This window comes from Balaenoptera acutorostrata, chromosome 1 (assembly GCF_949987535.1).
Source record: "Balaenoptera acutorostrata chromosome 1, mBalAcu1.1, whole genome shotgun sequence".
Classification (NCBI taxonomy): Eukaryota; Metazoa; Chordata; class Mammalia; order Artiodactyla; family Balaenopteridae; genus Balaenoptera; species Balaenoptera acutorostrata.
In genome coordinates this window covers 131,828,866-131,856,139 of record NC_080064.1, presented here as the reverse complement: position 1 = coordinate 131,856,139, position 27,274 = coordinate 131,828,866, and the positions used below count along the sequence as shown (strand labels likewise).

The following is a 27,274-nucleotide window of genomic DNA, read 5'->3' as shown; positions in this document are numbered from 1 at the left end:
AGCAAGTTGTGGTTGTAAAAGCCCTCCAGGTGATTCTGATTGAGATTTCCACTGCCTTAGATCAGTAAGCCTCAATCCCAGCTGAATATTGAAATCACCTGAGTAGCCCTTAATTGACGGAGGCCTACCCTAGACCAATTGAATCGTTGAAGGTCATTAGAACTTTAAAAGCTCCTCAGGTGGTTTGAATAATGTGGGGTTTGGACTGAACCACCGTATCAGATGTTTTCCTGAAGGCCTTGGGAAGGGGATACGCTCTCTGAGGGAAGGGCCTGGGAGGTACCGTCTTTCCCTGTGCTCCCTGAAACCTCACTGTCCTGTAGGAGCACTTATTTCCAGAAACTCTCCCCAGTAACCCTGGCTGTGGGCGTGGCTCTGTGGAAATCTCCAAAGATGTAGCAAAGTCACAAGGTAAGCACATGGCTGAAAGGACCTCTCCAACAGAGAACCAATTTGGGTGAGAATTCTCTGAAATGCTGAGTAATATTTAGTGACTTTGAGGGAGGCTGGCTGATAATGAAGACCTGAAGAGCTCAATAGAAACAGAGATGGTGTTTGGAGTCTCTCATCTTTCTAGCTCTATCCTGATCTCAATATTATGCCGAGTTGCAGTAGCTAGGTAATTCTGCCCGACAATCCAACCTGAATATAAAGTACCTGGACACCTACTCCCCAAAGCTGGGGATCCCCACAGGCCTCACCTGGAAATGACTCCAGTGGGAGGTGAGGGAGTATGTGATGACCACTGCAGACCATGACTGCGTCAAAGACAGCACTTTGCTCCTTGCCGTTGCTCTCGGTAACAACCACCCATTGGCCAGTGGATGAGAAATCCGGGCATTTTTTCACACTGAGGACGGTTGTCTTGAACCGAACACAGAGAAGGCATCATTGAGAATTACTCCGGCATAACAGGGGCCTTGTCCAGTGCCCTGGGAGTGGAGATGGGTAGAGTGCAATGTCTGATTCCATTTAGGTCCTGTCTGAATCCATTTCAAGCCACTTAAGGCAAAGACTGCTAAGTGCGCCCAGCTGCTTCTTCCTTGGCAGGTGCTACCAAGGATGTGCTTTGTGCGAGAAGCCTGACTCAGCAGTAGTTACCAGTGTTAAGGACTGAATAAGGACTTGAGAGAGACCCAGAAAAAGCAAGACAGCGTCTGGGCAAGATACAAAATACATGTTCATCATTCAGGTGATTACACAATCAGTATTTATCAAGAAGCTTTAGAAGTGTTGACCTCCGTGTAGACTCTATTAGAGAAGATATTCCATGTGAAGCAATTTGCATAGCGCCTGGCACAGTGACATCACTCCATGAATGGTAAGTTCATATTTATTATTTTTAAAACATCATGCTAGCAGTATACTTCATGATCTCGTTTGGATGAAATAATTTATCAGTTCATGATTTTTTAGAATGCCATTTGCTCTCTGGAGGTTTATGAATTTTTAAAAGTGTACATAAATTTGTGTGTCTGCTCTATTTAAGAAGCAATGTCAAAGGAAACAAAGCTTTTCTCACTTCTAGAGGAATGGCATGCTTCTCTTGTTGGCAAGTGTTTGAGTCCCTTATACATGCATTTCAAATTTTCATATATTTTTCAAAATGCTGGGTTGGCAATGTTTGAAGCTGTTCCAATCAAAAAATGTATATGGAATATTAGTATAAAGCTTATGAAAAGGCTATAAAATGTCTGGGCATTTTCAGTTGAAAGATTCAGATTTGAAGTTCTGGGTAGTATATTCTCTAAAGTACTGTGGATTCTTGCTATTTAAAATGTGGTTTGAGGACCAACCTTCAGTATCACTGGGGAAGTTATTAGAAATGTGACTGACCTGAGCCAGTTCACCCCTCCTCAGGCGACTTGGTGGTTTTCCCCTCCCGGGAGGTCACCATATTGATACAGAACTCAGTGAGGACACCTCCTTTGATAGTTTGAGTTGAGTTCCATCATCTTATGGCTGTACTAACTCAGAGACCAATAAACAGAAGTGAGTTTTCCTAAGCCCTCTCCAACCTCCAGAAAACAACCTCAGTAAAATCATAAACAAGAGAAATGGAAACTGGGGAAAAACTACATTAGACAGAATGTGATATTTTAATGGTATTTACATATATTGATGTCTATCAAATCAACTATTACAAATTAATGTACTACAAATCTGGAACAAAACTAAAGTTACTGAGAAAATGAGCTGTGTTAAAAAAAATAAGTTCCACTAACACTTATTTATTCAAGGCTATAATTTAAATTTTATTTCCTAGGCACAGTTACTAGTTTTCAGAGTGTAGGTTACTGATAAAAATTCAGGATGTTTAATGAGAATATTGTTTTTTATCTTGTTGGTTATTTGTTTTCAAGGAAACACAGGAAAGGTAGTTATAATTGTATTTCAAAATGGTCTGGTTATTCTTTTGTTGCTAAAGAATGCATCAAAAAATTAGCCAAAATGGTTTCTACAGGCTTCTGAGATGAATGGAGAGCTGTGAGTTTATTTAGTACATTTTTCTAAGAAATTTCATTTTTATGGGGACGGTAAGAAAATGAAATAACAATGTGGTATTTTTTTTCATATATCCTTTCGAAGGAAATGAGGCTAGGAGTCCTCAGTGGTTATAGGTATTAAATGCAGTTTCACCGTCAATGTAATCATTCAAGTCATTAATTTTAACGGATGTTTTTCTTCTGTTAATGTATATAATCTATAATATCAGGGGTAATGACACTACTTTTTGGGTTTTCTACTGTGCTGTTGTTTTTCAGAAAATAATTGAATTAGAATGCTTTGTTTTATTCCCAATTTCTTTCATTATCAGAGTAACTTCTCTATTTCAATGTGAGCTAAACTAATGTAGAGAAAACCATTCTTTCCCCAAAATACAATACCTGGAACTGAATATATTTTAGTAGATCAAACTTTTTGACAAAAATCCTGAAGTATTCCAGGAGCTTAGAATTGTGCAGGAAGTTTGGAAAATCTTCAGGCATTGGAAAGTCACTGAAACAGGACATTTCTTTGCTGGTGTTGGTGATGACAGATTGATAGATACTCGCTTGGCCATCTTCAATATTTTCCTATTGAAATAAAAGAGTGATAATCCTGTGTTAAAAAAAAAAAACAAACCCTTGGTTTCCTACTCTTCTTCCAAATCTAACCTGCGTGACATGAACCTCTTTCATTGCTGTAGCGTGACTGAAATGTCTGCCTGATGAGGTGCAGCATATGTTCTTCATCATCCTGTGCGATATGACCTGGCTGGGGCCTTCCAGTGTTGTTCACTGGAGGGGCTATTGCCATTGGTGGGATCGGGAGTGGGGGCAGTCCTTCTTCTGACACGTTGCAGGATATTAGCATCCCAGATCTCTACCTGTTTAATGTCAATCATTGTGACAACCAGCCCTCTTCTGAAATTCCCCCTGGGGAGGCCATACCCATCTTCCACCTCTTTAGGAACCAATAAACCCTGGGACACTGGTCAGAGACCACAATGGAGAATTTCCATTAAAATGAGTACTTTTGGGGGCAGGAAGTTTTTGCATCTTAATTTGAATCCTCCCCCGCCTTTATTTTATGCTTTATGTGAATCAACCTTCCTCAAGTGACAAAGGTAAGTAGTATGAATGCCAATCAAATCTTAAACTTGATTCTAAAGGTTATCCAGTATGCTTTGGTAAATCAGGAGGCAGCACATGCTATGGCTGAGTTTATAATTCCCTCTGCAAAAGTGCTCTGCGTAATGATTTAACGTTAAATCATACAAGAGCCAAGTACGGTGATTCAGTGTCTGTGAAATCAGCATGTTATCAAAGAAAGTTTTATAAGAAATTTAAATAATGTCACCCAAGAACTCCTCAATAGATGCTTCTGCATATGCAGAGACTAAGCATAATCCAGGCAAACAGTAGTTGCTGTTATGACTCAGTACCAGGGTAGGATATAAAGAAATGGAAAGGTTGTAGGAACTCATAAGTTAATTGAAATAAGTTACTTCATCTTATATAAATGGCATTATAGTCTCTTTCACAGAATAGTAAATAAAGGAAAGTAAATATTCAACTCTGATCCCACCACTGCAATAAATCAGTTGTATAGGTTGCTTTCTCATCATTATTCATAGAAAATCATTACTTTCCTGCCAAATCTTTAGATCAAGACTCCTTACATTTTTGCAACACTTGAAAGAGGCAGCTTGGACTGGCAGAAGGAGCCTGGTCTTTGAAGTTAGACAAAGTTAGGTTTGAGTTCATCTCTTTCAGACTGTGTGAGCCTGGACCCGTCAGTACCCCTGAGCTTCAGTCCTCTCATCTGTAAACTAGGGAGGTACTAGGTGCTCAGTAGTATTGTTTATGGTGACTGAGGAAGCTATAAGCTTCAGCAAAGCTGTCAGTTACACCTCACTGTTCACCACAGTAGAAGAAAGGCAACGAGGCAGCTGCTCTGACACCAAAGGAAGTGATACAAGTACACTCACTATCACATCTGAGTTTTCTGATATTTCCTTTACAAGAGGCTGTACTCAGTTTCAAAGAGTTAAAAAAGATTAAACTGTGGGATCTTGCGTCTGTTATCAACGAAGCTCCTTATATGTATTGGGCTTCACTGTGTCCAAATTTCAGAGATTACCCGTACTAACATGAGTTACCACAGCTAAGATAATGCTTACTCTCAGATCATGCCATTTAAGAGCAATAAAAAGTCCAAGTTTGTAAAGATCCTTCCTCATACATTTCACACGCTCTCTTTCTTCCTCATTCATTCATGCATTCATTCCCTCATGTCTACCGTAGGCCAGGAGTCAGATGCCTTTTTTCCATGAGCAAGGTGTTTAACCTTCCTAGTCCAGAATCAAGGCTTAGATGCTAACTTTGTTACAGCTTTAAGTGGCTTGGTAAACATTAGTCAGATCAGGGTATGCCAGCTTTCTGGGTGATTAATTTGGTGTGGTGTTATTATTAACTGTATGTACATATTAGAAGGCAAAGGGAGTTTGTATTCGAATCTGAAGTGCTTTCTGTCTCATATACGAGGATACAATGATCTGAACTCTGGATGAATAAATCATGGTATTTTTATTTTCAAACACTAGCTTCAAATTGCATAATACAGTTGTCCCTTAATATTCACAGGGGATTCGTTCCGGGAACCCTTGTGGATACCTACATCCATGGATGCTCAAGTCCATTATATAAAATGGTGTAGTACTTGCACAGAACCCATGCAAGTTACATAAGGCAGAATCCTCATTTTCTCCTGTAAAATGGGGTTCTTCAGTTGTTCCAACATTAAACAATCATTATGAGGCTTTGATGAGATTAAAGTGCTTAGCACAATGCCTGACTCTAGATAACTGCTCCATCCATGTTTGCCTCTATTGCCATTATTACCGGTCACTAGAGTTAGTCTTACTAAACCCGTCATAGTTTTAAAAAAACAGCTAAACTAAGATCGACTGTTATACTAGAGCCAACATGTTAGTTTTTTCAAGTGCTTTAAATTGGCTTTAAAATATGGTTGGCTCCTCTGTCAGGTCAATCTTAAGGGGATTTCGAGTGATGAGAACTGGTTTGATGTCTCAGCCCCTACGGTAATATCAGAGCCAGGGCAAGGCTCTCCTTTGGGGATTTTACTTGTGTAATTTGACACAATTGATGATGACATCACAATTCTTCTTCTGAAGATCAAGTAATAATCTTTATCATTGGGTTGATTGGTATACAGCTGTGAAAAAAAAAAAAAAAAGCTTTGTGCTCATGTGTCCTTCTTCCTGTGTTGGCTGAAGTAGATGTCTATATGTTTAGACAAATCTGGGTAAAATTGAGTTTGCCCAGGGTTATAAAGGGAAGATGATTCTTATTAATAAACAAATGTATATCAACTATATCTCCTGTTCAGGCCCTGAGCTTGGAGTTAGGGATAAGATGTAACCAGGACACACAGCTTCTATCTTTATGGAGCTTACTGTTATATTGAATTAAAATCAATTTGGACTTTGAAGATGGAAAGTGGAGACAGAATAAGATGAGAGGCTTTGCTCAGCCAAGTCAAGGACAGGAGACATAGCTTTCAAAACAAATAAATTTAACTCACATATTTACTTAAAATACAAGCACTGCCTAAAAATGACAGTTAAGCACAAATACAGATAAATAGCCTGAATTTCCTAGCAAATAGAGTTTGCTACAATTTGCTTGTTTAAGATAAATGGTCATATGATAAGCATTTTCTTAATATAAATTTTTCTGAAGGTCAGAAGACTGTATAGCAAAACCAAGTTAGTTCAGACAATACTGATTTGGAATTTATGATCTTTTGATTGTAGGCTGGACTGAAGTTTATCTTTGACTCTATAAAAATAAAAAGTTGTAAAAACTAAATTAAGTTTAAGAAAGATTATAAGGCTAATATTTAATCTACTAGAGGGAGCAACTTACAAAGCAAAAATATATTCACTTATTATAAATGTAAAACAAAATCTTATAAATTAGTCTTTTTCATTATGAAACATAATTATATTGACCTCTACCAATCAATAGTTTGTTCTCATGGCTAGTTACTCTAACCAGTTTGGAAATAAAATTTATTTCTTTGAAAATGTTCTCTCATTCCATATTTTCACTCTTTCAGGTGGACTTTATAACTATCTCCTCCATTGTTTGTAATAAGTGTAATTGAAACTCTTTTTACTTCCTTGTCCTACAGTTAGAGGCAAAATTGTCATTCCCACATGCTAGTCTAGTTGCATTAGAAGAGTTCAGGGGAGATTTGAAAAATATGAAGTGTGAGTAGGCCTGGTTTGGGCCCAGACATCTGTATTTTACAAGTGCTTCCCAGCTGATTCTGTGCACAGTGAGCATTGGGAAACACCATCTTTATTAGAGTGTCACTGCATTCTGCCATCTCTCCATTAGGCTGGTACTTCCCTGATCTCTGAGCTTGATCACTGACAGAGCCCCCTAATTAAGCTCCCTGACTCAGATATTGCCCACTTTCTTCACTGACTTCAGGGTAAACAGTACACTCGTTGGCATGGGACACAAGGTCCTCACAATGAGACCCTGGCTATTCTCTCCAGCCTCATCAGTTATCACTCAGCCACTTTCATCCTTCTTTCCAGCCACATCACACCACTTTCTATTCTCTAAGTGTATCAGGTTTCACAAGCTTCCATACCTTTGCACATGCCATTTGCTCTGCCTAGAACACTTTCTCCATATTCATGTACCTGATCTCTGAATATTGTCAAGACAAATAAAAGCATCACACCCTTTAGGAAGCTTGCCCTATTCTCTGCTGAGTGAGATTCCGTGCTTTCCATAACATTTAGTGTATTAGCCCTTATACATTTGCACTCTGTAGGTTTGCTTTAGTTCCACCCCGCCAGCCCCCCACCAACACCCCACTGAAAAATGAGCCCTTTGATGGCAGGGATGGTGCATTTGGGTCTTTTTAGTACCTAGTACATGCCTGGTGTGTAGTATGCAATCAGGTAATATGTTTGTTGAATGAGTGAAAGAAGTAATGTTAACCGGAAGCTTTTTTCCCTCATTGCAAACAGGACTTAATGATACTAAAATGGATGTTTAGTAGTGTAATGGGAATAAGTAAATGGTTTTGCTGATAGTATGCTATAAACTTTGTTTTGTTTTATGCATGAAAATGTTATGATTTTGCTAATATTATGCTATAAACTTTATTCTGTTCATGCAAACATTACATCTTTAAAAATACTAGGGAAAACTAACCAAAGTATGTCTTAAACAGCTGGAGAAGAGGCTTAAGAACCATGGTATTTTATATTTGATCGTCTGGAGAGTTACAAATATCTAACATGTTAAATTTAGTTCTATTAAATGGGTAGCAGTGTACAAAAACTTATATTGAATTATGCTGGGATAGATTCTTTGGATAAATTTATCTAAGGGAACTTCTGAAAGTAAAACAAGGGTAAGGTGGTTATCTTTTCCGGGAAGGAAATGGCTCTTTGTTCTAAGCTAGTTCTATATGATGTTAAACTGAACATGCCAGTTGAAACAGAAGAAAGGCTGTGAGGCATAGAAAAAAATAGATGAACCACATGTTAAGTCAGTGTGGAAATAGCACCATATGGGAAATTCCATGTGGTGATATCCCACGTGCCTGCTTCACAGTCTTATCTTTCTATTATCAACATTTAAATCAATGACTTTGATGGAGACAAATACAGGTGATCAAAGTTGTATATACCCAAAGCATGGAGGCATAGAAACTTAACACAGGATTGAAACTTCAAATAAACGCTTAAAATGAAGTATAGTTGATTTGCAATATTATATTACTTTCTGGTGTACAACATAGTCATTCAATATTTTTATAGATTATACTCCATTTAAAGTTATTACAAAATAATGGCTATGCTTCCCTGTGCTGTACAGTATATCCTTGTTGCTTATTTATTTTATACATGGTAGTTTGTGTCTCTTAGTCCCATACCCCTATCCTGTCCTTCCCTGCTTCCTCTCCCCACTGGTAACAACTAGTTTGTTCTCTACATCTGTGAGTCTGTTTCTGTTTTGTTATATACATTTGTCTGTTTTATTTTTCAGAATCCACATATAAGTGATAACAGAGTATTTATCTTCCTCTGATTTATTTCACTAAGCATAATACTATCTACGTCCATCCAGGTTGTTGGAAATGCCAGAATTTCATTCTTTTTTATGGCCAAGTAGTATTCCATTGTATATATATACTGCATCTTTATCCATTCATCTCTTGATGGACACTTTGGTTGCTTCCATATTTTGGCTATTGTAAATAATGCTGCTATAGACATTGGGGTGCATGTGTCTTTTTGAATTAGTGGTTTTTGTTTTTTTGAATATATACGCAGGAGTGTAATTGCTCAATCATATGGTAGTTTTATTTTTAATTTTTTGAGAAACCTCCATACTGTTTTCGACAGTGGCTGTACTAGTATACATTCCCACCAGCACTATACAAGGGTTCCCTTTTTTCCACATCCTTGCCAACATTTGTTATTTGTGTTCTTTTTGATAATAGCCATTCTGACTGGTGTGAGGTAATATCTCACTGTGGTTTTAATTTGCACTTCTCTGTAGATTAGTGATGTTAAGCATCTTCTCATGTGCCTGTTGACCATCTGTGTGTCTCCTTTGGAAAAATATTTATTCAGGTCTTCTGCCCATTTTTAATTGGGTTCTATTGAGTTGTATGAACTGTTTATATATTTTGGATATTAACCCCTTATCAGTCATATCATTTGTAAGTATTTTCTCCCATTCAGTAGGTGTCTTTTTGTTTTGCTGATGGTTTCCTTTGCTGTGCAAAAGCTTTTACGTTTTATTAGGTCCCATTTGTTTATTTTTCCTTTTGTTTCTTTTGCCTTAGGGGACAGATCCAAAAAAAATATTGCTGTGATTCATGTCAAAGAGTGTTCTGCCTTATGTTCTTTTTCTAGGACTTTTATGGTTTCAGGTCTTACATCCATTTTGAGTTTATTTTTGTATATGGTGTGGGGAAATGTTCTAATATTCTTTTACATAGCAAACTTGACAGAAGGTTGAAACTTCAAATAAACACTCTTTGACTAAAGATAAAACCAACTAAATAATGTTTAACATGCACAAATGTGAATTCCTGCAAACAGGATTAAAGAACTAGTTGCACAAAGATAGTGACCCAAGTCATCAATGATTCAAATGAAAAACACCCAGGGGTTTTAATTGATCCCAAGCTTAGTATAAATCATTAGAATTATGTGAGACAAAGTGTGATGGTAAACCAACATAAGTTTAATCTCACTATTTTGGCTGGTTCTAAGACCTACCAGCTACCACTTATTAGTCACTATAGGCAAACCACTTACCTTTGGCTTTCTCACTTTTCAGTTGGAATTAATAATAACTAATGTCGGAGAGTATTGTGAGTATAGAATGAGATAATTCATATGAAAATAATTATATAAATAATAGCTTTAATTTTGCGAATACTGAAAAAGCTGGTGCAACAGTAAACTGTTTTAGCAGAGGTGTAGCATTCAAACCAAGGGAAGCATAAGCTATAGTGGGAATGTGTCAAACGAATTGATTATAAATTTTTTGAGAGCAGTGATTATGTCTGATTCACTCTCCATTGTCTAAAGCAGTGCTAAACACCTCTTTGGTTCTGAAAAAAGTATATGTTGTGGAGATAAACTGCTTTGGAACATTCGATCTTGGGGGAGTCACATTTTAAGAGAGAAAGTGATATTTCAGATTGAATCTAGAGGAAGAAAACCAAGATGAAGAGACGTTTAGAGACTATTACACGAGAAGTAATTAAAATAACTGAATATATGTAGCTGGGGTAAAGACATATTTATATCCAAATGTAAAAAGGAAAGAGAAAACAATGTATATTGGTAAGTTCTGTATGAGCATAGGTATCAGGAACAGTAAAGGAAGCAGAGCAGGTTAGAGGCTGAAGGAAGAACACGCTTTCCTCTCTCAATACCTCAGTAAGGTTATTAAGTGTGAGGGCTCAGGAATCCTACAGACCTTCACTTTTATTCTTTTTCTACTACCTACGTTCCCTTGTGCAAGTTGTTTATCCCAAACGTTAGTTTTGTCTTCATGTGTAAGTGATGATAATCATAACACCTACGTCCTAGGAGTACTGTGAAGAAAAATGAGATGAAGCATGGCAAGTGCTTCCCATTGCTGGAGAAAGTGCTAAAATATATGTTAATTACCCACCCTTCCAATGTTCCAAAGCGGCCACTAGGGGGTGTCAGAGAACTGGTAACCACTAGGTTGTTCTCTATATCTGTGAGTCTTATTTCTTTTTTGTTATATCCACTAGTTTGTTTTGTTTTTTAGATTCCACGTATAAGTGATATCATACAGTATTTGTTTTTCTCTCTCTGACTTATTTCACTTAGCACAATACTCTCCAAGTCCATCCATATTTTTGCAAGTGGCAAAATTTTATTCTATTTTTATGGCTGAAGAGTATTCCATTGTATATATATACCACATCTTCTTTATCCATTCATCTGTTGGTGGATACTTAGGTTGCTTCCATATCTTGGCAATTGTAAATAATGCTGCTATGAACAGTGGGGTGCATGTATCTTTATTGAATTAGTGTTTTTGATTTTTTCAGATAAATACCCGGGAATGGAATTGCTGGGTTATATGGTAGTTCTAGTTTTAGTTTCTTGAGACACCTCCCTACTGTTTTTCATAGTGGCTGCACCAATTTACATTCCCACTAACAGTGTATGAGGGTTCCCTTTTCTCCACATCCTCGCTAACATTTATTATTTGTGCGTGTGTGTGCACGCGTGTCTGTTTGTGTTTAATGATAGACATTCTGACAGATGTCTGTATCCTTCCCCAGGTTAGGGTAGTTTTCAACCATTATTTCTTATTTATTTATTTATATTATTATTTTTTAATATTAGGTTTTTTTAAACATCTTTATTGGAATATAATTGCTTTACAATGGTGTGTTAGTTTCTGCTTTATAACAAAGTGAAACAGCTATACATATACATGTATCCCCATATCTCTTCCCTCTTGTGTCTGCCTCCCACCCTCCTATTCCCACCCCTCTAGGTGGACACAAAGCACCTAGCTAATCTCCCTGTGCTATGCGGCTGCTTCCCACTAGCTACTTATTTTACATTTGGTAGTGTACATATGTCAATGCCACTCTCTCACTTCATCCCAGCTTACCCTTGCTCCTCCCCCTGTCCTCAAGTCCATTCTCTATGTCTGGGTCTTTATTCCTGTCTCCTGCCCCTATTTTCTTCAGAACCATTTTTTTTCTTAGATTCCATATATATGTGTTAACATATGGTATTTGTTTTTCACTTTCTGACTTACTTCACTCTGTATGACAGTCTCTAGGTCTATCCACCTCACTAAAAATAACTCAATTTCATTTCTTTTTATGGCTGAGTAATATTCCATTGAATATATGTGCCACATCTTCTTTATGCATTCATCTGTCAATGGGCACATAGGTTGTTTCAGTGTCCTGGCTATTGTAAATAGAGCTGCAATGAACATTGTGGTACATGACTATTTTTGAATTATGGTGTTCTCAGGGAATATGCCCAGTAGGGGGATTGCTGGGTCATATGGTAGTTCTATTTTTAGTTTTTTAAGGAACCTCCATACCGTTCTCCATAGTGGCTTAATCAATTTACATTCCCACGAACAGTGCAAGAGGGTTCCCTTTTCTACTCCAGCATGTACTGTTTGTAGATTTTTTGATGATGGCCATTCTGACTGGTGTGAGGTGATAACTCATTGTAGTTTTGATTTGCATTTCTCTAATAATTAGTGATGTTGAGCATCCTTTCTTGTGTTTGTTGCCATCTGTATATCTTCTTTGGAGAAATATCTGTTTAGGTCTTCTGTGCATTTTTGGATTGGGTTGTTTATCTTTTTGATATTGAGCTGCATGAGCTGCTTGTATATTTTGGAGATTAATCCTTTGTCTGTTGCTTCATTTGCAGATATTTTCTCCCATTCTGAGGGTTGTCTTTTCATCTTGTTTATGGTTTCCTTTGCTGTGCAAAAGCTTTTAAGTTTCATTAGGTTCCATTTGTTTATTTTTGTTTTTATTTCCATTTCTCTAGGAGGTGGGTCAAAAAGGATCTTGCTGTGATTTATGGCAAGGAGTGTTCTGCCTATGTTTTTCTCTAACAGTTTTATAGTGTCTGGACTTAGATTTAGGTCTTTAATCCGTTTTGAGTTTATTTTTGTATAAGGTGTTATGGAGTGTTCTAATTTCATTCTTTTACATGTAGCTGTCCAGTTTTCCCAGCAACACTTATTGAAGAGGCTGTCTTTTCTCCATTGTATATTCTTGCCTCCTTTATCAAAGATAAGGTGACCATATGTGCGTGGGCTTATCTCTGGGCTTTCTAACCCATTCCATTGGTCTATATTTCTGTTTTTGTGCCAGTACCATACTGCCTTGACTACTGTAGCTTTGTAGTATAGTCTGAAGTAAGGGAGCCTGATTCCTCCAGCTCTGTTTTTCTTTCTCAAGACTGCTTTGGCTATTCAGGGCCTTTGGTGTTTCCATACAAATTGTGAAATTTTTTATTCTAGTTCTGTGAAAAATGCCATTGGTAGTTTGATAGGGATTGCATTGAATCTGTAGATTGTTTTGGGTACTATAGTCATTTTCACAATGCTGATTCTTCCAATCCAAGAACATGGTATATCTCCCCATCTGTTTTTATCATCTTTAATTTCTTTCATCAGTGTCTTATAGTTTTCTGCATACAGGTCTTTTGTCTCCCTAGGTAGGTTTATTCCTAGGTATTTTATTCTTTTTGTTGCAATGGTAAATAGGAGTGTTTCCTTAATTTCTCTTTCAGATTTTTCATCATTAGTGTATAGGAATGCAAGAGATTTCTGTGCATTAATTTTGTATCCTGCTACTTTACCAAATTCATTGATTAGCTCTAGTAGTTTTCTGGTAGTATCTTTAGGAGTCTCTATGTATAGTATCATGTCATCTGCAAACAGTGACAGTTTTACTTCTTCTTTTCTGATTTAAATCCCTTTTACTTCTTTTTCTTCTCTGATTGCTGTGGCTAAAACTTCCAAAACTATGCTGAATAAGAGAGGTAAGAGTGGGCAACCTTGTCTTCTTCCTGATCTTAGTGGAAATGGTTTCAGTTTTTCACCATTGAGAATGATGTTGGCTGTGGGCTTGTCATATATGGCCTTTATTATGTTGAGGAAACATCCCTCTATGCATACTTTCTGGAGGGTTTTTATCATAAATGGGTGTTGAATTTTGTCGAAAGCTTTTTCTGTATCTATTGAGATGATCATATGGTTTTTCTCCTTCAATTTGTTAATATGGTTTATCACATTGATTGATTTTTGTATGTTGAAAAATCCTTGCATTCCTGGAATAAACCCCACTTGATCATGGTGTATGATCCTTTTAATGTGCTGTTGGATTCTGTTTGCTAGTATTTTGTTGAGGATTTTTGCATCTATGTTCATCTGTGATATTGGCCTGTAGTTTTCTTTTTTGGGGAGATCTTTGTCTGGTTTTGGTATCAGGGTGATGGTGGCCTTGTAGAATGAGTTTGGGAGTGTTCCTCCCTCTGCTATATTTGGAAGAGTTTGAAAAGGATAGGTGTTAGCTCTTCTCTAAATGTTTGATAGAATTTGCCTGTGAAGCCTTCTGGTCCTGGCCTTTTGTTTTCTGGAAGATTTTTAATCTCAGTCTGAATTTCAGTGCTTCTGATTGGTCTGTTTATACTTTCTATTTCTTCCTGGTTCAGTCTTGGAAGGTTGTGCTTTTCTAAGAAATTGTCCATTTCTTCCAGGTTGTCGATTTTATTGGCATACAGTTGCTTGTAGTAATCTCTCATGATCCTTTGCATTTCTGCAGTGTCAGTTGTTAGTTCTTTTTCATTTCAAATTCTATTGATTTGAATCTTCAACCTTTTTCTCCTGATGAGTCTGGCTAATGGTTTATCAATCTTGTTTATCTTCTCAAAGAACCAGCTTTTAGTTTTATTGATCTTTGCTATCATTTCCTTCATTTCTTTTTCATTTATTTCTGATCTGATCTTTATGATTTCTTTCCTTCTGCTAACTTTGGGGTTTTTTTGTTCTTCTTTCTCTAATTGCTTTAGGTGTAAGGTTAAGTTGTTTATTGGAAACATTTCTTGTTTCTTGAGGTTGGATTGTACTGCTATAAACGTCCCTCCTAGAACTGCTTCTGCTGCATCCCATAGGTTTTGGATCATCGTATTTTCATTGTCATTTGTTTGTAGGTATATTTTGATCTCCTCTTTGATTTATTCAGTGATCTCTTGGTTATTTAGTAGTGTATTGTTTAGCCTCCATGTGTTTGTATTTTTTACAGATTTTTCTGGTAATTGATATCTAGTCTCATAGCGTTGTGGTCGGAAAAGATACCTGATATGACTTCAAATTTCTTAAATTTACCAAGGCTAGATTTGTGACCCAAGATATGATCTATCTTGGAGAATGTTCTATGAACACTTCAGAAGAAAGTGTATTGTGTTGTTTTTGGATGGAATGTCCTATAAATATCAATTAAGTCCATCTTGTTTAATGTATCCATTTAAAGCTTTTGTTTCCTTATTTATTTTCATTTTGGATGATCTGTCCTTTGGTGAAAGTGAAGTGTTAAAGCCCCCTACTATGATTGTGTTACTGTTGATTTCCCCTTTTAAGGCTGTTACCATTTGCCTTATGTATTGAGGTGCTCCTATGCTGGGTGCATAAATATTTACAATTGTTTTATCTTCTTCTTGGATTGATCCCTTGATCATTATGTAGTGTCCTTCTTTGTCTCTTGTAATAGTCTTTATTTTAAAGTCTGTTTTTCCTGATATGAGAATTGCTACTCCAGCTTTCTTTTGATTTCCATTTGCAGGGAATATCTTTTTCCATCCCCTCACTTTCAGTCTGTATGTGTCCCTAGGTCTGAAGTGGGTCTCTTGTAGACAGCATATACATGGGTCTTGTTTTTGTGTCCATTCAGCCAGGCTATGTCTTTTGGTTGGAGCATTTAATCCTTTTACATTTAAGGTAGTTATTGATATGTATGTTCCTATTACCATTTTCTTAATTGTTTTGGGTTCGGTACTGTAGGTGTTTTCCTTCTCTTGTGTTTCCTGCCTAGAGAAGTTTCTTTAGCATTTGTTGTAAAGCTGGTTTGGTGGTGCTGAATTCTCTGAGCTTTTGCTTGTCTGTAAAGGTTTTAATTTCTCTGTCGAATCTGAATGAGATCTTTGCTGGGTAGAGTAATCTGGTTGTAGGTTTTCCCCTTTCATCACTTTAAAGATGTCCTGCCACTCCCTTCTGGCTTGCAGAGTTTCTGCTGAAAGATCAGCTGTTACCTTTATGGGGATTCCCTTGTATGTTATTTGTTGTTTTTCCCTTGCTGCTTTTAATATTTTTTCTTTGTATTTAATTTTTGGTAGTTTGATTAATATTTGTCTTGGCATGTTTCTCCTTGGATTTATCCTATATGGGACTCTGCACTTCCTGGACTTGACTGACCATTTCCTTTTGCATATTAGGGACGTTTTCAACTATAATCTCTTCAGATATTTTCTCAGTCCCTTTCTTTTTCTCTTCTTCTTCTGGGACCCCTATAATTCGAATATTGGTGAGTTTAATGTTATCCCAGAGGTCTCTAAGACTTTCCTCAATTCTTTTCATTCTTTTTTCTTTATTCTGCTCTGCAGTAGTTATTTCCACTATTTTATCAGCCAGGTCACTTATCCATTCTTCTGCCTCAGTTATTCTGCTATTGATTCCTTCTAGAGAATTTTTAATTTCATTTATTGTGTTGTTCATCATTGTTTATTTGCTCTTTAGTTCTTCTAGGTCCTTGTTAAACGTTTCTTTTATTTTCTCCATTGTATTTCCAAGATTTTGGATCAACTTTACTATCATTTCTCTGAATTTTTTTTCAGGTAGACTGCCTGTTTCCTCTTCATTTGTTTGGTCTGGTGGGTTTCTACCTTGCTCCTTCATCTGCTGTGTATTTGTCTTCTCATTTTGCTTAACTTACTGTGTTTGGGGTCTCCTTTTCACAGGCTGCAGGTTTGTAGTTCCCGTTGTTTTTGGTGTCTGCTCCCAGTGAGTAAGGTTGGTTCAGTGGGTTGTGTAGGCTTCCTGGTGGAGGGGAGTGGTGCCTGTGTTCTGGTGGATGAGGCTGGATCTTGTCTTCCTGGTGGGCAGGACCACGTCCTGTAGTGTGTTTTGGGGTGTGTGTGAACTTATTATGATTTTAGGCAGCCTCTCTGCTAATGGGTGGGGTTGTGTTCCTGTCTTGCTAGTTGTTTGGCATAGGGTGTTCAGCACTGTAGTTTGCAGGTCATTGAGTGGAGCTGGTCTTAGCATTGAGAAAGAGATCTCTAGAAGAGCTTTCGCCATTTGATATTATGTGGAGCTGGGAGGTCTCTGGTGGACCAGTGTCCTGAATTCCACTCTCCCACCTCAGAGGCTAAGGCCTGACACCCAGCCAGAGCACCAAGACCCTGTCAGCCACATGGCTCAGAAGAAAAGGGAGAAAAAAAAAAAGAAAGAATAAAATAAAATAAAGTTATGAAAGTAAAAAAAATTATTAAAAATGAAAAAACAATGAAAAAAAATAAAGAGAGAAAGAAAGAAGAGAGCAACCAAACCAAAACAAATCCACCAATGATAACATCTGCTAAAAACTATACTAAAAAAAAAAAAAAAAAGGACAGACAGAACCCTAGGACAAATGGTAAAAGCAAAACTATACAGACAAAATCACACAAAGAAGCATACACATACATACTCACAAGAAGAGAAAAAGGAAAAAAAAATATCTATATTTAAATAAAAAAGGCAGAAGAGAGCAACCAAATCAATAAACAAACCTACCAATGATAATAAACTCTAAATTCTAAACTAAGATAAACATAAAACCAGAAACAAATTAGATGCAGAAAGCAAACCCCAAGTCTACAGTTGCTCCCAAAGTCCACCGCCTCATATTTGGGATGATTCGTTGTCTATTCAGGTATTCCACAGATGCAGAGTACATCAAGTTGATTGTGGAGATTTAATCCACTGCTTCTGAGGCTGCTGGGAGAACTTTCCCTTTTTCTTCTTTGTTTGCACAGCTCCTGGGTTTCAGCTTTGGATTTGGTTCCGCCTCTGCGTGTAGGTAGCCTGAGGGCATCTTTTGGGAAGTCTGAGTTCTTCTGCCAGGGTTCAGTATGTTTTCTGTAGGAGTTGTTCCACACGTAGATGTAGTTTTGATGTATTTGTCCACGCCTTATTCCTACGCCATCTTGAAGGCCTCCCCATTATTTCTTCAAATAAATTTTTGTGCTGTTCTCTTTCTTCTCATGAGATATCTGTAAGGCAAATGTTACTCCACTTGATGTTGTCCCATAGGTCCCTTAAGCTATATTCACTTTTTAAATTCTTTTTCTTTTTGCTGCTCTGTTTTGGTGAGTTCCACTACCCTGTCTTCCAGAACATTGATTCTTTCTTTGTTTCATCTAGTCTGCTGTTGAAACTCTCTAGTGTATTTTTCAGTTTAGTTATTGTATTCTTTAGATCTTTGACTTCTGTTTGGCAGTTTTGTACATTTTCTGTCTCTTTGCTGAAGTTCTTGCTGTGTTCATTCGTTCTTTTCCTGAGTTTGATCAGCATCTTTATGACCATTACTTTAAATTCTTTATAGATAAATTATTTATGTCTGTTTCATTATGGTTTTTTTTCTGGGGTTTTTTTGTTCTTTCGTTTGGAACCTATTCCTCTGTCTCCTCATTTTGCTAGGCTCTCTGTGTTTGTTTCTGTGTATTAGGTGAAACAGCTATCTCTCCCTGTATTGAAGGAATTGCCTTATGTAAGAGATGAAACTTATCATTTAATCTTGCCCTAACTCTTGGTTGTCTCTCAAGCCTGTCTGAATGTCTAAGCAGTCTGATCTTTTTCTTGATAGGTTCCATTTGTTGAGGTGCCAAGACTCTCTCTGAATTTTTTTCAGACTGTGAGGCCCAGATCACAATTCCCCCTGCTAGCCTCCAGAGACAAGCGCTCTAGTGTCATCCACTCTGTGGTCCACACCTGCTCACCAGCTTTGGTGGGGCCCTGGGAGTGGCATGGGTGCAGGGTACCATCTGGCCAGCTTTGGTAGGAACAAAGGAGCCATGCAGGGGCAGGGTGCATCCAGCAGTGCTAGTAAGGTAGGAGAGAATGCAAAAATGGTTCTGGCTGGTGCCTCCATCTCCAGTGATAGTCCCAACAAGTTTCTGCTCCTTTGGCAGATGCTCTAAGACTAGCAAATGAAACCCTTTCACATATAGTCTAGGCAATTCCTACACTGCTGCTTTTGTGCTGGGTCCCAGGGTGAGTGAGTCTGTGACTGAGCCATTTAAGAGTAGAATCTCCATTCCTACAAGTCTAATGTTCTCTTAGATGCAAGCCCTGTTGCTTTTCAAAGCCAGGTATTTTGGAGGCTTGGCTCTCCAATGCAGGTCCCAAGGGTTAGGGAACCTGGTGTGGGGCACAAACCCCTTGCTCTTCAGGGAGAAGTGTTCTATTCATGAGATCCCTTCTGCTTGTGGATTGCACTGCCAAGGGTAAGATGATGATGTCTTTGCCTCTCCTACCAGTCTCAATGTGGCCCCTTTATCCTTTGTTGTGGAGGAGCTGCTCAGCTAATTTTCAGGTCTCTCCCAGAGGGAGTTTCTCCATATGTAGCTGTGGATTTGTGGTGTACATGGGAGGAGGTGAGTTCAGAATCTTCCTACACTGCCATCTTGTACCACTTCAACCCATCAAATCTTATTTTTGACAGGCCACTCAAAACAAATCTTACTCTTCTGCTTCCAAGTTAATGATATTTAAATAAGGGACATTTGGCTCTTCAATATTAAATACCAAACCAGGTAATAAAGCAAAGCAATGACAAATTTATCATTAAACATAAATTTGTTGAAATTTCACGTTTCTTGCTTAGGTAAAAAAATCTACCTGGGGAAAAAAATCCCAAATGGAATCTACATGTGAAACCAGAGTCAACAAAGTAACACATTGTTGGTTAAGACAGAAATGACCATTTAATCATATCACCCTCTCAGGTAAAGCTATAATGATTCTAATGATCAGTTGTTAGTAAGAAATGAATGTGATTCAAGTTGTTTTTCCAGTTTCTTCTCAGCAAAGTTACCTGTTCTCTATAAGGATCAACATCTCCATCATTACCTCTGAGTGTGCTTGAATGGTTGAATAAACAGATTTTTTTGTTTGGTATTTGAGCAATGTTTGCTGAACTTATCTCATCATAGGATTCATTTGGGACTCTTGTTAAAAACAGATTCCCCTCCTTAGAAGATTTTGATTCAGTAAGTCTGGGCTGGTGTTCAAGAATCAGTATCTTTGGGGAGACCTTCACGATGGCGGAGGAGTAAGACATGGAGATCACCTTCCTCCCCAAAAATACATCAGAAATACATCTACATGTGGGACAACTCCTACAGAACACCTACTGAACACTGGCAGAAGACCTCAGACTTCCCAAAAGGCAAGAAACTCCCCACGTACCTGGGTAGGGCAAAAGAAAAAAGAAAAAACAGAGACAAAAGAATAGGGACGGGACCTGCCCCTCTGGGAGGGAGCCGTGAAAGAGGAAAAGTTTCCACACTCTAGGAAGCCCCTTCACTGGCAGAGACAGGGGGATGGGCGTGGGGGAAGCTTCAGAGCCACAGAGGAGAGCGCAGCAACAGGAGCGCAGAGGGCAAAGTGGAGAGATTCCCTCACAGAGGATCAGTGCTGACCAGCACTCACCAGCGCCAGACGCTTATCTGCTCACCCAACGGCCGGGACTGGTGGGGGCTGGGAGCTGAGTCTAGGGCTTCGGAGGTCAGATCCCAGGGAGAGGACTGGGGTTGGCTGTGTGAACACAGCCTGAAGGGGGCTAGTGCACCACAGCTACCTGGGAGGGAGTCTGGAAAAAAATCTGGACCTGCTGAAGAGGCAAGAGACCATTGTTTCGGGGTGTGTGAGGAGAGGGGATTCAGAGCACCACCTAAATGAGCTCCAGAGATGGGTGCGAGCCACGGCTATCAGCACGGACCCCAGAGACAGGCATGAAACGCTAAGGCTGATGCTGCAGCCACCAAGAAGCCTGTGTGCAAGCACACGTCACTATCCACACCTCCCCTCCCGGGGGCCTGTGCAGCCTGCCACTGCCAGGGTCCCGTGATCTAGGGACAACTTCTCCAGGAGAACACACGGTGCACCTCAGGCTGTTTGCAATGTCACGCTGGCCTCTGCTACCACAGGTTGGCCCTGCATTCCGTACCCCTCCCTCACCCTGGCCTGAGTGAGTCAGAGCCTCCTAATCGGCTGCTACTTTAACACCATCCTGTCTGGGTGGGAAGAGTTGCCCTGAGGCAACCTACGTGCAGAGGCGGGGCCAAATCCAAAGCTGAAACCCAGGAGCTGTGCGAACAAAGAAGAGAAAGGGAAATTTCTCCCAGCAGCCTCAGAAGCAGTGGATTAAATCTCCACAATCAACTTGATGTACCCTGCATCTGTGGAATACCTGAATAGACAACAAATCATCCCAAATATGAGGTGGTGGACTTTGGGAGCAACTGTAGACTTGGGGTTTGCTTTCTGCATCTAATTTGTTTCTGGTTTTATGTTTATCTTAGTTTAGTATTTAGAGTTTATTATTATTGGTAGATTTGTTTATTGATTTAGTTGCTCTCTTCCGTCTTTTCTTTTTATATATAGATATATATATTTTTTCCTTTTTCTCTTTTTGTGTGTATGTATATGCTTCTTTGTGTGATTTTGTCTGTATAGTTTTGCTTTTACCATTTGTCCTAGGGTTCTGTCTGTCCCTTTTTTTTTTTTTTTTTTTTTAGTATAGTTTATAGCACTTGTTATCATTGGTGGATTTGTTTTTTTGGTTTCATTGCTCTCTTCTTTCATTCTTTCTTTTTTTTCTTTTTTATTCTTGCTTTTTAATTTTTTTATTTTTAATAATTATTTTTTATTTTAATAACTTTATTTTATTCTATTTTTTTTCTCTCTTTCTTTGTTTTTTCTCCCTTTTCTTCTCAGCCATGTGGCTGACAGGGTCTTGGTTCTCTGGCTGGGTGTCAGGCCTGTGCCTCTGAGGTGGGAGAGCCAAATTCAGGACATTGGTCAACCAGAGACCTCCTGGGTCCATGTAATATCAAACAGCGAAAGGTCTCCCAGAATCTCCATCTCAACGCTAAGAGCCAGCTCCAGTCAACGACCTACAAGCTACAGTGCTAGACACCCTATGCCAAACAACTAGCAAGACAGGAACACAACCCCACCTATTAGCAGAGAGGCTGCTTAAAATCATAATAAGGTCACAGAGACTCCAAAACACACCACTGAATGTGGTCCTGCCCACAAGAGAGACAAGCTCCAGCCTTATCCACCAGAACACAGGCACTAGTCCCCTCCACCAGGAAGCCTACACAACCCACTGAACCAACCTTAGCCACCGGGGGCAGACACCAAAAACAACAGGAACTTCGAGCCTGCAGCCTGCAAAAAGGAGACCCCAAACATAGTAAGTTAAGCAAAATGAGAAGACAGAGAAACACACTACAGATGAAGGAGCAAGGTAGAAACCCACCAGACCAAACAAATGAAGAGGAAATAGGCAGTCTACCTTAAAAAAAATTCAGATAAATGGTAGTAAAGATGATCCAAAATCTTGGAAATACAATGGAGAAAATAAAAGAAACGTTTAACAAGGACCTAGAAAAATTAAAGAGCAAAGAAGCAATGATGAACAACACAATAAATGAAATTAAAAATTCTCTAGAAGGAATCAATAGCAGAATAACTGAGGCAGAAGAATGGATAAGTGACCTGGCTGATAAAATAGTGGAAATAACTACTGCAGAGCAGAATAAAGAAAAAAGAATGAAAAGAATTGAGGAAAGTCTTAGCGACCTCTGGGACAATATTAAACACACCAACATTTGAATTATAGGGGTCCCAGAAGAAGAAGAGAAAAAGAAAGGGACTGACAAAATATTTGAAGAGATTATAGTCGAAAACTTCTCTAATATGGGAAAGGAAATAGTCAATCAAGTCCAGGAAGTGCAGAGAGTCCCATACAGGATAAAACCAAGGAGAAACACGCCCAGACACATATTAATCAAACTACCAAAAATTAAATACAAAGAAAAAATATTAAAAGCAGCAAGGGAAAAACAACAAATAACATACAAGGGAATCCCCATAAAGGTAACAGCTGATCTTTCAGCAGAAACTGTGCAGGCTAGAAGGGAGTGGCAGGACATCTTTAAAGTGATGAAAGAGAAAAACCTACAACCAAGATTACTCTACCCGGCAAGGACCTCATTCAGATTCAACGGAGAAATTAAAACCTTTACAGACAAGCAAAAGCTAAGAGAATTCAGCACCACCAAACCAGCTTTAAAACAAATGCTAAAGAAACTTCTCTAGGCAGGAAACACAAGAGAAGGAAAACACCTACAGTACCGAACCCAAAACAATTAAGAAAATGGTAATAGGAACATACATATCAATAATTACCTTAAGTGTAAGTGGATTGAATGCTCCAACCAAAAGACATAGATGGGCTGAATGGATACAAAAACAAGACCCATATATATGCTGTCTACAAGAGACCCACTTCAGACCTAGAGACACATACAGACTGAAAGTGAGGGGATGGAAAAAGATATTCCATGCAAATGGAAATCAAAAGAAAGCTGGAGTAGCAATTCTCATATCAGAAAAAATAGACTTTAAAATAAAGACTATTACAAGAGACAAAGAAGGACACTACATAATGATCAAGGGATCAATCCAAGAAGAAGACATAACAATTGTAAATATTTATGCACCTGACATAGGAGCACCTCAATACATAAGGAAAATGCTAACAGCCATGAAAGGGGAAATCGACAGTAACACAATCATAGTAGGGGGCTTTAACACTTCACTTTCACCAAAGGACAGATCATCCAAAATGAAAATAAATAAGGAAACAAAAGCTTTAAATGATACATTAAACAAGATGGACTTAATTGATATTTATAGGACATTTCATCCAAAAACAACAGAATACACTTTCTTCTCAAGTGCTCATGGAACATTCTCCAGCATAGATCATATCTTGGGTCACAAATCTAGCCTTGGTAAATTTAAGATAATTGAAATCATTTCAAGTATCTTGTCCGACCACAACGCTATGAGACGAGATATCAATTACAGGAAAAATCTGTAAAAAATACAGACACATGGAGGCTAAACAATACACTACTAAATAACCAAGAGATCACTGAAGAAATGAAGGAGGATATCAAAAAATACCTAGAAACAAATGACAATGAAAACACGACAACCCACAACCTATGGGATGCAGCAAAAGCAGTTCTAAGAGGGAAGTTTACATCAATACAATCCTATCTCAAGAAACAAGAAACATCTCCAATTAGCAACCTAACCTTACAAGTAAAGCAATTAGAGAAAGAAGAACAAAAAAACCCCAAAGTTAGCAGAAGGAAAGAAATAAAGATCAGATCAGAAATAAATGAAAAAGAAATGAAGGAAACGATAGCAAAGATCAATAAAACTAAAACCTGGTTCTTTGAGAAGATAAACCAGATTGATAAACCACTAGCCAGACTCATCAGGAAAAAAAGGGAGAAGACTCATATCAACAGAATTAGAAATGAAAAAGGAGAAGTAAAAACTGACACTGCAGAAATACAAAGGATCATGAGAGATTACTACAAGCAACTGTAGGCCAATAAAATGGACATCCTGGAAGAAATGGACAAATTCTTGGAAAAGCATGACCTTTCAAGACTTTCAGCAAGAAATAGAAAGTATAAACAGACCAATCACAAGCACTGAAATTGAGACTGTGATTAAAAATCTTCCATCAAACAAAAGCCCAGGACCAGATGGCTTCACAGGCGAATTCTATCAAACATTTAGAGAAGCGCTAACACCCATCCTTCTCAAACTCTTCCAAAATATAGCAGAGGGAGGAACCCTTCCAAACTCATTCTATGAGGCCACCATCACCCTGATACCAAAGCCAGACAACGATGTAACAAAGAAAGAAAGCTATAGGTCAATATCACTAATGGACATAGAAAAGAAAAACAAATACCCTATGCTAACACATATATATGGAATCAAAAAAAAAAAAAAGGTTCTGAAGAAACTAGCGGCAGGACAGGAATAATGATGCAGACATAGAGAATGGACTTGAGGACATGGGGAGGGGGAAGGTTAAGCTGGGACGAAGTGAGAGAGTGTCATGTACTTAAATATGCTACCAAATGTAAAATAGATAGCTAGCAGGAAGCAGACGCATAGCACAGGGAGATCAGCTCGGTGCTTTGTGACCACCTAGAGGCGTGGGATAGGGAGGGTGGGAGGGAGACACAAAGGGAGTAGATATGGGGAAATATGTATATGTATAGGTGATTCACTTTGTTATAAAGCAGAAACTAACACCACTGTAAAGCAATTATACTCCAATAAAGATGTTGAAAAAAAAAAAGAATCAGTATGTTTAAGAAACCCTCTAGGCATGTTTTATGATTATATACATCTGAGAAACCCAATGTTAAAAAAATTCCTTTTGGCATAAGATTCAGTTTGAACTGGGAAAGCACACATGGTAGATGTTCTTGCCATCCCCTTGACTGGTCAGCTTTTAGCAAGAGCCCTTTGGATGATCTCTGCTGTTGTGAGAGTCTGCTTTCACATATTCAAATTTTTCACTCCTGTCTGGAGTGTTCCCACTTGTTTTAACTTCTCACTTGGATGTACCTGATACATAATCCTAAAGTCACTGCTGTTGAGGTCTGAGATGAAACTTTTGTTTAACCATTTTGAGCAGGAATGCAAGTTAGGGTTATAAGTAGGGCCTTAGCTGCTTGGGAGTCACAGAGACCCAGGTTTGAATGTCAGTTCCTGCAGCTGTGTGGCAAACCACCTAACCTCTCTCAGTTTCTGTTTGCTTGTCTATAAAATATAAATATAGTTATCGTAGCTAATGTTTATTGTATTCTAAGTTCTTTACATGAATTATCTCCCTGTATCTTTAAAACGGTACTATGAGATGATCATACTTTTCTGTTGCCCTCATTAGACAGCTGAGAAAAGTAAGACACAGGAATGTAAATAACTTGCCCAAGATGTCACACCTAGGAGGTGGCAAGCTAGTTACTTTTTTTTTTTCTTTTTGTTTTGTTACTTTCTGCTTTATAACACAGTGAATCAGCTATACATATACATATATCCCCATATCTCCTCCCTCCCGCATCTCCCTCCCTCCCACCCTCCCCATCCCACCCCCCCAGGCGGTCACAAAGCACCGAGCTGATCTCCCTGTGCTATGTGGCTGCTTCCCACTAGCTATCTGTTTTACATTTGGTAGTGTATATATGTCCATGACACTCTTTCACCCTGTCACATCTCAACTCTCCCCCTCCCCATATCCTCAAGTCCATTCTTTAGTAGGTCTGTGTCTTTATTCCCATCTTGCCACTAGGTTCTTCATGACCTTTTTTTTTTTTCCTTAGATTCCATATATATGTGTTAGCATACTGTATTTGTTTTTCTCTTTCTGACTTACTTCACTCTGTATGACAGACTCTAACTCCATCCACCTCATTACAAATACAATGGAATATTACTCAGCCATAAAAAGAAATGAAATGGAGGTATTTGTAATGAGGTGGATGGAGCTAGTTACTTATTTAAAAGATTATGGGAAGAAATATTTATAAATCTTCATAGCTGTCTATCTTTTTATTTTTCTAAATTTTATACAAATTCTGAGGGACAGCTAGCATTTCCAATATTTGGGTTTGGCTAACAGAATAAAGTCAATGAATAAAATATATTTAATAATATACTTAAAGAGTTCTCAGAGTTACACTAGAGTGTCATCAAAAAGCCAAGCAAACAAATATGGTTTGTTTGTCAGAAAAAAAGTCAGCAGTAATAAGAGCTCACTCTCTGAAAAAGCAACTGCTCAATGGTTAGAATAGAAGTGGTGTCTTGAAAAGAATCCCTGTCACTTCTGTTTTGTAAAATGCTCTCTAATATCAGTGTATTGCTTTGAGAATAACAAAAGTATGGGCTACATACAGGACAATTGCTAGGTCCATAAGAAGAGATTCCTTTACAGCCTGGGTTGGCCACCTGGGTTAGGATAGTAATGACCTGGGAGAGACACCAGCCTATTTCTTTAGTTCCTGTATAGCAGCATGAAATACATTCTATCAAAGTTGCTTAGGAAATAGCTCAATAAGGCCCATCAGTAGTATGATTCACCCTACAATAGCAGCACAACTTATTCAAGAAACAAGATCTCACTTACTTTGAACCTCCACAGCCCTCCAATATCTTCAGTCTTCTCAAAGCAAGTGGGTTTGAGTCCCTCATCCACACAGCACTTCAGAGATATCAGGCCACTGACCCCAGCTCCAATCACTGCCACCTTCTTTGCCATGGTATCCTGTGAAGGAGTGGATCAATTAATGCTGCTTCACTGAGGCAAAGGTAAGACAGTCCTTATGGTGTGGGCAGTAATTGGCTTTAAATGCTGAAGCAGTGTAATTTAATAAGCAGCACTAATTGAATAAAATGCCTTACCAGTCAAATCCCAGTCTCCTCTTTCCCTTGAAAGAAGCCAAGTTGTGTCATGGACTTCGCTGCAAACCCCGTTT

General features: G+C 38.4%; 1 protein-coding gene across 1 annotated transcript in view; it reads right to left on the bottom strand.

Moving 5' to 3' along the window:
- FMO2 (flavin containing dimethylaniline monoxygenase 2) overlaps positions 1-27,060 on the bottom strand; it is a 38,877-nt gene extending 11,817 nt beyond the window's left edge. The window contains 3 exon segments of the mRNA XM_007165300.2: positions 702-864; positions 2,889-3,077; positions 26,926-27,060. Coding sequence (XP_007165362.2) covers positions 702-864; positions 2,889-3,077; positions 26,926-27,057 — 484 coding nt within the window. The 5' untranslated portion in view covers positions 27,058-27,060.
- Between the last annotated feature and the right edge of the window lie 214 nt (positions 27,061-27,274).